At 34.8% G+C, this 13500-nt stretch overlaps 1 protein-coding gene across 2 annotated transcripts; it reads left to right on the top strand.

Moving 5' to 3' along the window:
* The first annotated feature begins 6482 nt into the window (after window positions 1-6482).
* Window positions 6483-8696, top strand: LOC130995197 (UPF0481 protein At3g47200-like). 2 transcript variants are annotated; one of them, XM_057920354.1, is made up of 2 exons: window positions 6483-6667; window positions 7207-8696. In XM_057920354.1, the coding sequence occupies exons 1-2, from the start codon at window positions 6660-6662 to the stop codon at window positions 8471-8473; spliced, it is 1275 nt and encodes a 424-aa protein (XP_057776337.1). In that variant the 5' UTR covers window positions 6483-6659; the 3' UTR covers window positions 8474-8696. The 2 variants fall into 2 exon arrangements, with proteins under 2 accessions (XP_057776337.1, XP_057776335.1); XM_057920352.1 differs by having other exon boundaries at window positions 7167-8696.
* The last annotated feature ends 4804 nt before the right edge of the window (window positions 8697-13500 follow it).

Below are 13500 nucleotides of genomic sequence, written 5' to 3'. Positions count from 1 at the left end.
CCAAAATGTATTTTCATTTTTAGTAAATATACTAGTATTTGCATTCGTGCAATGCATGAAAAATACTTTTATATTTCATTATATATAAAATTTGATATTAATTTGATTATTAATAAAAATTCTAAATATAATTAAAAAAATACTGTAATTTAAGATAAATATTTTAGTTTAATATAAAAAAATAAAGAATAATTCACATTAATAAAAATTAATATTGTGAAAAAAGAAAACAATATAAGTTAAAAGATAATTGAAAAAAATAGATTTATTCAAAAAAAAGAGGAGAGAGAATTTTCTTAAGTTTTAATCTTTAAATAAATATAATTTTTATATTTTAAATCTAATATTTACATAACATATATATTAAATTAAAGCTCTTGTCATGATCTTTAATTTAATATGCATATCAAATATTTTATAATTAGTCGAATTTCACAATTTTAGAAAAAAAAATAAAATAGAAAAAAAAGATGTATAGCTTATAAATAAACCTTATAATAAACCTTTAAATTTATTATAATCATAAATTTGCCACTCAATTTTGAAATTGATTTGAAATCAATTTGAAATTGAGAACTCCTATTTTAATATTGTATAGACATTCACATAATCCACTTATAATAGAGTTGAAACTCGTATTATATTCACGGGCACTCAATTAATTAGTAAGTACTACTCCCTCCGTTCCACTTCCATAGTCCACTTCACTTTTTCACACATATTAAGAAAGGGAAATTTTTTTTGGACACTAGATGTCTTAGACACCTTCATAAAAAATCGGTTTTTGCTTCATATTTAATTTGATCGATTTTTTTGCTATTTAGTGATTTGTTTAAAATATCATTTTCAAAAATATATTCAACCGATTTTGTTATTATTTTCGATTTTTATATTTTTTTTCCAAGTTCACTAATTTTTTTATATAAAAATATATAAAAACCTAAAATAATAACAAAATCGATTGAATATATTTTTGAAAATGATATTTTAGACAAATCACTAAATAACAAAAAATTGGTAAAATAAAATATTAAGCAAAAACCGATTTTTTATGAAGGTGTCTAAGACACCTGGTGTCCAAAAATCACTTTCCATTAAGAAAATGTAATAAATAGTGCTTAAAAAATTCAAATAGTACTTGAAAAATATAAAATATATATAATTATTCAATTTTGCCCTTATTTATTCTATGTTTGACTATATCTAAATAAGGTTATTTTGGTAAAAGAAAAGAAAAGAAATTTAATGCTAATTTAATTTAGAAAATGAACTATATTGTGGCCGTGGGACATCTGAAAAAGAAATAAGGGACTATGAAGGTGAGACGAAGGGAGTACATGAATAATAGATAGATCAGATATGACCATATGAGAAAGAAGAGGTTCCAATCTGTAAAATATAAGAAATTGAGGGGCTTAAATATAAATATGCAAATATCTTTATTCTTGACTTGTCCAATTCTAAGCCTTTCCTAAATCCCTCTTTTATCTACACTGCAACACCAAAAATGGAGTCTTGCTCTACTTCAATGGAGGAAGAGCGGATTTTCGCTGCTAAAAGCCCACCTCCAAATTTGCAGATATTCCCAATTTCTTCAACCCCTTTTGATTTCTTACGCAGCGCCCCATTTTTCAGACAACCTTCGCACCCCAACTTCCCATTATTGGTCGGAGCTTCAAATGGTTTTCGCGACCTCCACAAATCGTTTGCTTCAAATGTCCAAAATTGCGTGAAAATGGTTGATGATTTCAGGTGCCAAATTCAATTTCTTGATAAAATCTTGTCGTTTCCTGGCCGCGGCCGCCCTGGGCGAGCCCAACACCAAAAAAAAGTCCGATTTTTCATGCCTTTTTCAAGTTTCATCCCCTTCCAACTCTTTTTTTTTAATTATTAGGAAGAGAATTAAGAACACAAATCGAAAGAAACCCACACACATATATAAATATATACATAGATGAATATATAAATACTTATGTATGTGTATGTTTATTGAACTTGCAAAAAATTAAAAGATACCTTGTTGGGGTGCCTCCCAACTAGCTCTTAGTTTAACGTCGTGAGCTCGACGTCTTCATGATGGTGTCATGTCCTTGGTTTGGCGAGAATGATGACGGACACTTCCTCTCGTGGCTCGGCTCGAAAGTATGCCTTGATGCGTTGTCCATTCACCACAAAAGTGCGTCCGTCGTTGCCCTTCAATTCAATAGCTCCATTGGAGGAGACTTTGTTGATGAGGAATGGGCCCGACCATTTTGACTTGAGCTTTCCCGGAAAGAGTGAAAGGCGGGAATTGAAGAGAAGGACCTCATCCCCGGGTGCAAATTCCCGTTTGTGGATCATCCTATCATGAAACCTCTTTGTCCTCTCTTTGTAGAGGCTTGAGCTTGCAAATGCCTCACTTCGAAATTCATCCAACTCATTGAGTTGAAAGACTCTAGCTTGGCCGGCCTTCTTGAAATCAAAATTGAGCTTTTTGACCGCCCAATATGCCTTATGCTCTAACTCTACGGGGAGATGACATGACTTCCCGTATACAAGTTGGTATGGTGACATGCCAAGCGGTGTCTTGTACGCCGTTCGATATGCCCAAAGTGCGTCATCAAGCAAGAGAGACCAATCCTTCCGGCTCCCATTCACCGTCTTCTCTAGTACTTGTTTAATCTCCCGGTTTGCCAACTCGGTTTGACCATTTGCTTGGGGATGATAAGCCGTTGTCACCCTATGCTTCACCCCGTACTTTTTGAGAAGGCCTTCCATCCACTTGTTGCAAAAGTGGGATCCTCCATCGCTTATCAAGGCCCTTGAAATTCCATGTCTTGTCAAGATATTCTTTTGGAGGAACTTAATCACCACTTTGGAGTCATTGGTTTGAGTAGGAATTGCTTCCACCCATCTTGAAACATACTCCACGGCCAACAAAATGTATTGGAAGCCGAAAGACATTGGGAAGGGGCCCATAAAGTCTATGCCCCATACGTCAAAGAGCTCAACTTCAATCACATTGTTAAGGGGCATCTCGTGCTTCTTTGAAATTCCTGGCATTAATCACAACTCAAAATAAATGAGTGGCAATCTTTGAATATAGTCGGCCAATAGAAGCCACTTTGAAGCACCTTAAAAGCGGTTCGGTTGGTGCCAAAGTGCCCTCCACTTGGGGAAGAATGACACTCCCTCATAATAGCTCCCCATTCTTCTTCGGGTACACACCGCCGGATGATGGTGTCGGCACATCTTCGATATAAGAACGGCTCATCCCATAAGTAGAATTTCACATCATGAAAGGAATTTTTTCTTTGGTAACGATTCAACTCGGGCGGTGGATGAATGTCGGATGCAAGATAGTTGACGTAGTCCGCATACCATGGGGTGTGGGCCTTGACTTGCAAGATTTGCTCATCGGGAAAGTTCTCATTGATGGGTACATTTGCATTTTCCCCTTCCATGGGATTCTCAAGTCTTGAAAGGTGATCCGCCACAACATTTTCACATCCTCTCCTATCTCGGATTTCAATATTAAACTCTTGAAGGAGGAGGATCCACCTTATCAACCTCGGCTTGGCATCTTTCTTCTCAAACAAATACCGGATGGCCGCATGGTCGGTGTGAACAATGGATTTTGTGCCAATGAGGTAGGAGCGGAATTTGTCGAATGTATACACAACCGCCAAAAGTTCTTTTTTCGTGACGGTGTCGTTATTAATTGGTTTGAGATTGTTTTATATAATTAAGCAATTGTTGACATATATATTTATTTTGTATATTGTTATATTTATTTTATTTCACTAAACACTTAATATAACTTTTTTATTTTTATAATGTATTTTTCTATGTTTTTAGGTGTTAGAAGAGAAAACGTTAAGAATGTATCGTGCAGAGGATATATTTGTTACTCCCTTCGTCCGCCAAGATTATGTCACAATTACTATATTGGGCATCCGCCAAGATTATGCCACTTTCCTTTTATGGCAATGGTCCCACCATCCTTTTTAATATTTTATCCTTACTAACACTCTTTATTTACAAAAAAACCACTCAAAATTCAATCTCAACCACTCATCTCATAAAGTGGTGGGACCCTTTCTCCACTACATCAAAATCATCACCAATTTTATTAAATCCCGTGCCCAAGCAAATTGCCATAATCTTGGCGGATGCAGGGAGTATAAGAAATTCAAGACAATTCATACTTTTATTAGCTGGAAGATTATTACAACAATATATAGTGGATATGTATATAAAATTTGAGACAACAAGACTGAATTTTTTTCGTCAAAACCAATCAAGTATGAGAGTAGAATTGTATCAAGGAGTTGTGGATAGTGTCTTTAATGGAGAATTAAGAGGAAATCGAAGTTGGAAAAAGAATTATTCTACCAGCAACATTTATACGAGGACCAAGAGATATGCGTCGTAGATATCTTGATGCATTGACATTAGTACAAAAATTTGGAAAACCATATCTATAAATTACAATGACTTGCAACCCATAGTGGAAAGAAATACAAGAAGCATTATATGATGATCAAACAGCTCAAGATCGTCCAGACTTAACTACACGAATATTTCGAGCAAAACTGTTATTCAAGAGGAAATTTTTTGGACATGTAGTTGCACATGATGTAGTTGAATTTCAAAAAAGAGGGTTATCACATGTCCACGTGCTGATAATTTTCAAGTTTGAGTATAAGTTGAAGACGACAAGTGAAATAGATAAGTTTGTAAGTGTCGAACTTTCTAGATAACTTTGTAAGTGCTGAACTTCTCGATGAAGAAAACAATTCCGAATTGTTTGAATTGGTGAAAAAACATATGATGCATGGACCTTGTGGAGAGAAAAATCTAAATTTGTATGGTGAAAGGAAAATGCAAATGCCATTATCCATGATCATATTGTGAAAGCACACAACAAGGTAAAGATGGATATCTAATTCACAGAAGAAGAAAAAATGGATCAATTGTACGTGTTCGGAATGCAGACTTAGACAACCAATGGGTTGTACCATAAATGTTGTAAGTCCGATTGAAGGAGAAAGGTACTATGAAAAATTATTGTTGAATCATGTTAGGGGACCAACCTCTTTCCAACATTTATTGACGGTTAATGGTATATAATGCACAACATTCAAAGAAACCACACAAAAAAGAGGTATTCTTGTAAAAATTGCAACACATCTTTCTCCAAAATTGATGAGAGTGCAATATGCAAAAAATGCAATGAAGAAGTTCTTGAGACGTCGCCCAGGTAATTATCAAATTTAAAACTACTACCAATTGAAAATTAGTTAATGACACAATAACAAAAATATAATAATTTTTATCATTTTATATAATTCTAGATACAAAATCACAATAAATGTTATACAAGGCGACTGCAATGCACGTGTTACACTATTCGATCAAGCAGTAGAGGTATATGTAGGATGCTCTGTGGATGAATATTTTTCTTCAATCAAAGAGATAAATTAAGATTTCTTACTTAAACACTTACTATAATTTAAATTGTTAATATTACAAAATTCGATATTACGTAATTATAATAATTATATATTTTCACAGGGTGAAACAGACTCCACATACTATAGAGGATTAAGCACACAAGCGTACACAGAAATACGCTTCATGAAGATGCTCAAGTCTATAAAATTTGATCAACGAGGAAATCTCAATATCGTAGCAAATGAAATCCAAAAAATGCAACCAATAAAAAACATCGATGTTGGAGATATTGAAGAAGAGCCGACTCAAGTGGAGGAAAAGAAACATTCACCCGAGAAATCAAAAAAGAAAATCCCGTCTAGAAAGAAAAAATTTACGATGGAGTTGCAGCCCACAAAATCGCAAAAGAAAAAAAGAAGGGTAACCAAGAAAAAGTTTGATGACTACATTGAGATTACAAGTGACGACGATCTGCCGCTGAAGAACATTTTGTTGCAAACCAAAAATAAGAACAAAAGATCCTCAATCGTCAAAATCAAACAAGAAAAGGTTTAAAATTCGTCTTGCTCCGTACATAGATAATTTAGGATGTTTTTTCATAGATTTTTTTGCATTTTTATTTAGAGGTATATTATGAATATTACTTTATTACATTTAAATTTATTCATTAATAGTTGCATTACAATTATAGTCAAATGAATTAATACAAATATTCAAAACTATATAAAAATATCTATGAATTTTATTTACATTGTAAAATCACACGTGTTCAACGTGCATCGCACGTTCTTCCTGCTAGTGGTAATAAAGACTGAAGAGGAGCCTGCTCAGCTGATTTGTATTCAGTAAAAAGGTATAGCTCTTTGTGAAAGAGCTCAGAGAGCTTAGCTGTAACCCATTGGACAACACTGGAAAATTGGTTGTATGCAATGGCGGGAAAAAAATTCAGCCCAAAACTGTGCTTTTATATTTATAGATTGCATGTGGTGGTTGCACACGAACGTACGTACGACGACTTTGCATTTACAAACGCCAACTATATATCTGTGTTTCATTATTGGTCTTCAAAGTAAAAGAAAATCTGCGTTTCATTATTGAATCAGCACCTTCCCAAATAGCATTTAAGTTATATTGAGTGTATATTCCCCTGAAGATATATTACTTGCTCTCGAAACCAACCAGCAGCTGCTTACTGCTTAGTACTACTTCATCCACTGCCAATCATGCTCAAGTAAGTTTGCTCTACCTAATTTCAATACACACCTTTTTTTAGCAATTGTTATCTTCGTGATTTACAATATATATATATATATATATATATATATATATAGAGGATAGGTAGAGGGTAGGATTAACATAGAAACCTCTTTTAGAGCATCTCCAATGCTCGAGTTTTCGCCCCGGATCGATCCGGTATTTCGGCCGCACCGCGCGCTGGAGAACCGCGGCAGTGCGACGCCGGTACGTTGCTGCGACTCGGGACGGGGGGCAAGGCATGGGCGTGCGCTACACACTCGCCTAAAAAAAAAGAAAAAAGGAAATTGGCGAAAGAGAGTTGCAGGGGAAGTGTGGGAAAGAGAAGGGGGGAGTCGGTGGGGGTAGGTAGGGGTTTTAATTGTGGTTTTCACTGTAACGAACACACCTCAAGTACCTGGATCTGTATGGACATGCCTCCACCATTCATTTCGTTTTCTACATTAATGCAGAATGTTATTAATTTAATGTTACAGAAATTTCTTAACGTTATATGATATATATGGATCCTAACAGCACAACGCAAGCCTGCTGCGCTAACTTGAATGAAAAACTGACGAAACTCGGCGCGGAGGCAAAATCAGAATGCACAATCTACAGAGTTCATAAACATTTACGGAACGTCAACCCCAATGCTTACGAGCCCGAGGTGATCGCTATCGGCCCTTATCACCGCAACAAGGATCATCTAAAAATGATGGAAGATCACAAGCTACGTTACTTCCAGCACCTCATCATAAGGAAACCTTCCAACAATGTGGAAAGGTACGCAGCATGTGTGGGCAAATGGGAAGCCGAAGCAAGAAAATGTTACGCAGATGAGCCTACAAGCCTGAGCCCAAGCGACTTCATACAAATGCTTGTACTAGATGGATGCTTCATCCTTGAGTTATTACTCAAGTACGTCGTGGAGTCCGAGAGAGAGGAGAATGATCCCATCTTCCAGATGGGCTGGATGATGTATAGCCTGCACCGTGATTTAATGCTCTTCGAGAATCAACTCCCATTCTTCGTCTTGTGCGAGCTGTTCGACCTGATTGAGGCTCCCGGCCAGCATAGTAGGTTGCTGGACCTTCTCGGGCTATTCTTCCACGGTCTGTATCCTGGGGAAGGCTACAGAGGAGAAGTGAGCGTAGCTCCACGTGACGTGAAGCATTTGCTTCACTTCATCCATCGTAATTGGCTTCCTCGCGGCACGGGCACGGGCGGGAGGAAGAAACAGGATAAGGGGTTGTACTTCATCAACAGCGCAGCGAGGCTTAAAGAGGCTAATATCAGGTTCAAGATATCCGAGCCAGAAGCTGCGTTGTTCGACGTGAGGTTCAAAAACGGGGTGATGATCATGGCGCCTCTGCAAGTCGAGGACAGTACCGAGTCGGTCCTCCGGAATCTCGTCGCGTACGAGCAGTACTTTGGGCAGGATCAGGACAATTTCGTGACGGATTATATCACGTTCCTGGACTGCCTTGTTGATTCCTCCAAGGATGTGGAGATACTGTCGCGCAACGGAATCGTGGAGAACTGGTTGGGCGATGAGGAAGCCGTGGCGAAGATGGTGAACAAGCTGGCTGATTCGGTGATTGTGCGCGGCACAAGATTCATCTATGCGGAGATGTTTGAGAATGTGGAAAAGCATTGCAGGAAAAGAAGGAATAGGTGGATGGCCATGTTGAGGCGTAATTATTTAAGTAGTCCTTGGCTTATTATGTCTCTAATTGTTGGTGCAGTGCTACTTCTGCTCACAATCACGCAAACAGTGTGTAGCATATTACAGATGGTTTGAATTAGAAGAGCGACGCACCATTTCTGCTGATCCATCACATGTTAGAAGAGTCGTATTTTGTCCCGATAAATTTTGTTCAAATAATAAGGGATACGGTGGGGTCCAAAAATAAAAATTTGAGAGTCGTGTACCACTTTTAATTTGTCTATTTTATAATTATTTGTTGTAAAAATAAAAAAATATTATTATATTATGAACTCTAATTAATATTTGTCACTAAAAATTACTTCAAAAAATTATGTATCTTAACTTTGAATTAATTAACCCAAATAATCATTTATTAATTCAAATAAATATAAAAAAATAATTATAAACCCTAATTGGATGAGCGAACCCTTGTTAAATGGAGTATCTTTTATTACTCCATCCATCCACGACATAAACTTCTATTTGCCCTTAAATATTTGTCCATGAAATAAACTCCTACTCTGTTTTTGGGACAATTATACCCTCCCTTATTTTTTACATTTATTACTTCATCCGTCGTCAAAAGTGGACCATTTTTACTATATCGGGCGTCCGCAAAGAGTATATCACTTTCCTTTTATAGAAATGGTCCCACCATCCACTTTAATCTTTTATCCTTACAAACACTCTTTATTTACAAAAAACCACCCCAAATTTAATATCAACCACACATCTCATAAAGTGGTGAGACCATTTCTCCACTACATCAAAATTATCACAAATTTTATTAAATCTCGTGCCCAACCAAAGTGGTCCACTTTTGACGGACGGAGGAAGTATCATTTACCATTCATGGGCCCACTCTCACAACACCTTTATCACTTTTATATTATATATTTACTTACATTTACCATTCATGGGCCCACACCACATACATTTATAACTTTTATATTCTATATTTACTACTATTTATCACTTATGGGCCACCCGCAACACCTTTATCACTTTTGATCAACTACCCTTTTATCCCATTCACGACACCTTTTTCGGTTTTCTTAGTCTCCGTGCCAAACCTCAATTGAGAGTTTATTTCATGGACAGAGAGAGCATATTCAAGCATAATAAATTAAAATTGAAGAAAATATAATTAAAAAATATAATAAATTAAGAGTGGTACACACTAAATTGTGGGACAGAGGATCCCACGTGACAAAGCATGATCCCAATCACGTGTTCATTTAATGGACAAATTTAATATTTTTGCCCAAATATATATATATATATATATATATATATATATATATATATATATATATATATATATGCTGCATTATTAGTTTTCCCATCCAAGTATTTAATTGAGAGAAATTCTAAACATTAAAAGAACGAGACAAAATATCAATTATCGCATAAAAACCTATAAAGTTCATAGGCCTCTAGATAAAATAACTAAAACAAATTCAGTATACTAGATATATGTCGTGTAATAATTGTTATCAATGTCAGGATTAAATGGACTTATTTTCTAATGACTCGTGAACTTTAACTTCTAATATGTTGGCGAATTTTCCGTCAAGAATGTTCAATTTTTTTTCTTCTTCTTATATATAACCCAGTATTTAATCTCACACATGCACCTAGAATTAGTCATAGCTTATGAACCTTTGTTCTACTCTTGTAACAAAAATAATTTCAGATAATTTCAAACCAATTCAATCTCAAATAATCTCGAAATAATTTAATTTTGAACAACCGAATATTCTCATAAAGAATTTCCACCTAGTTTATTGGCATGTCCTAATATTTAATATCACATTCAGACAACTTTCTTTTTAAAAAAAATTGAAGCAACAAAATTTCTTATTTAACCACAAAATATTCTCATCCAACGTAGCTACAGCCCACGTTACGCAGCCCCCATCACAACACAAAAAAAAAAAAAAAAAAAAAGTTGGGCCCAATTTCATGGTTCAAGGCTTCAAGCAATAAGATTGTAGGCTTGTAGCCCATGTTGAGCTCACATTAAAAGTCAAGGCCTCAAGCAATATTTTTCACTAAATTTTAATTTTGTATATAATCTAAAAATTATGTCTCTAAATATATAGTAAACTTTTAATTGATTGATTATTTTCACAATTGTCAATTACCTTCAAAATTAATATTAAGATCAATGTCTGAAATATCTACATGGTTTTATACCTAGATTGCATAGGTGCGAGGGGGCGGGTGCGGGAGCGATACGATTCGGGTGCAGGGATACGAGTTTTTGAAAAATTATAGGGTGCGATTCGTGAAGGATACGTCTGTGATAATATATATATATATATATATATATATATATATATATATATATAGGGTTAGGTTCAATGAAAAAGGCCTAAATGTAAGAAAGAAGAGAGAAGTAATCTCATCCGTTGATCTTATCTAATCTAACGGACATGATTTATTCACGCCATGTTCAACGGATTTTTTCGTTGAACATTCGTGAACATATACAATATTTTTGGGGGTTCTGGGTTTCGACCCCCCATATGTTCAACGAAAAAATCCGTTGAACATGGCGTGAATAAATCATGTCCGTTAGATTAGATAAGATCAACGGATTAGATTACTTCTTTCTTCTTTCTTACATTTAGGCCTTCTTCATTGAACTTTAGCCTATATATATATATATATATATATATATATATATATAAAGAATTAAAATTTATTAAAGGCCCAAATTTTGTAGTCCATCAAATTCCTTTTTAATAAAACTAGAAGCCCAAATCCATTAATAAATCAAAGGCCCAAGTCCAATCCCTCTCTCACATTAATAAATCAAAGGCCCAAGCCCAAATTCTCTTTTAACCTAATACACATACTAAACACACTCACTCACACACACTCAGCCACACACGCTCACACGCACACTCTCTCTCTCACAGCCGCTCTCTCTTCTCTCTGACCTCTCTCTCTCTCTCTCTCTCTCTTTCCCTCTGTCGCACACCCACACTCACAGCCAACCCGCGCCACCTCCCTCGTTCTTCTTCCCCGGCGGAATCAAGGTGAGCCGCCGTCGTTTGAAGCGCCGCCTCTCCGCGCCACCTCCCTCGTTCTTCTTCCCCGGCGGAATCAAGCGTCGTTTCAGGAATCGGCGTCTCACACCGATTGAACAACGGCAGGAGGTCGCCGCCCCTACCGCCGCCGCCCTCTGAAATCCGACCACCGCAGCGGCATATTGAAGCCAACCACCGGATTCGCGAGGTTGGCGCACCCGATTCGCGAATCCAAATTTTTTTTTTGATTTTTGGGGGGATTCGCCAGGTGGCGAATCCCGTGCGAATCCCACGCGAATCGCGCCCGCACCCGCCCCCCGCGCGAATCGGATACTGCACAGGGGTGATTTTGCGCGAATCCGTGCATCCCAGTTTTATACCATCAATATTTTACTACATCATTTCAACTAATCCACAATGTCATTAATTTGCCAAAAATTGATAATCATATAAAAAATAATGACAATTGAAAGTTCATGTATTTGAAATTAGAAATTTGAGTTGATCCGCAAAAGTAGAATTGAGCCAAAATTTGTTTAGTTAGACGTAATTAACCCCAACTTTTACATACTCCTTCCGTCCCCAAAATGTATTTTCATTTTTAGTAAATATACTAGTATTTGCATTCGTGCAACGCATGAAAAATACTTTTATATTTCATTATATATAAAATTTGATATTAATTTGATTATTAATAAAAATTCTAAATATAATTAAAAAAATACTGTAATTTAAGATAAATATTTTAGTTTAATATAAAAAAATAAAGAATAATTCACATTAATAAAAATTAATATTGTGAAAAAAGAAAACAATATAAGTTAAAAGCTAATTGAAAAAAATAGATTTATTAAAAAAAAGAGGAGAGAGAATTTTCTTAAGTCTTAATCTTTAAATAAATATAATTTTTATATTTTAAATCTAATATTTACATAACACATATATTAAATTAAAGCTTCTGTCATGATCTTTAATTTAATATGCATATCAAATATTTTATAATTAGTCGAATTTCACAATTTTAGAAAAGAAATAAAATAAAAAAAAAGATGTATAGCTTATAAATAAACCTTATAATAAACCTTTAAATTTAGGGTAAATTTGGTCTAAAACCATAATAAATTGCCAAATTTTGGTTTTTCCCACAATCTTTCATTCTTGTTTCAAAATACATAATAAATCAATTTTTTTGGAATATCCCATCGCGTCACTTTACGGTGAACTTTTAAATGATATGGCGCCAGACTTGAAAGATGTGGCATATTTAACGGTAGGGACTAGAAACGACGTCATTTTGATACGTACTCATTTAAAATCTTGAAACAAATTGCCTAGATTACCGAGTTCATACATTTCAATTCTTTTTTATTAAGTTTTTATTTGGGTAAAATTCCTTTTTATTAAGTTATAAGATTTAGATATTCCTTGTCATTTATTTTGGGATCTAATGAGTTAATTGAATGACATACAACTTATTCATGTAATTACAATACAAGTGCCACGTCATTTAAGTTTTTCGTCGGAATCTGTCATCATGGAAAATTCCAAAAAAATTGATTTATTATGTATTTTAAAACAAGAATGAAAGATTGTGGGAAAAAAAATCAAAATTTGACAGTTTATTATGGTTTTAGACCAAATTTACCCTTAAATTTATTATAATCATAAATTTGCCACTCAATTTTGAAATTGATTTGAAATCAATTTGAAATTGAGAACTCCCTTTTTAATATTGTATAGACATTCACATAATCCACTTATAATAGAGGTGAAACTCGTATTATATTCACGGGCACTCAATTAATTAGTAAGTACTACTCCCTCCGTCCCACTTCCATAGTCCATTTCACTTTTTCATACATATTAAGAAAGGGAAAAAAAATTTGGACACTAGGTGTCTTAGACACCTTCATAATAAATCAGTTTTTGCTTCATATTTAATTTGATCGATTTTTTGCTATTTAGTGATTTGTCTAAAATATCATTTTCAAAAATATATTCAACCGATTTTGTTATTATTTTCGATTTTTATATTTTTTTTCCAAGTTCATTAATTTTTTTATATAAAAATATATAAAAACC

This window comes from Salvia miltiorrhiza, chromosome 7 (genome assembly GCF_028751815.1).
Source record: "Salvia miltiorrhiza cultivar Shanhuang (shh) chromosome 7, IMPLAD_Smil_shh, whole genome shotgun sequence".
NCBI lineage: Eukaryota > Viridiplantae > Streptophyta > Magnoliopsida > Lamiales > Lamiaceae > Salvia > Salvia miltiorrhiza.
This window is presented reverse-complemented; position numbering and strand designations above follow the sequence as displayed.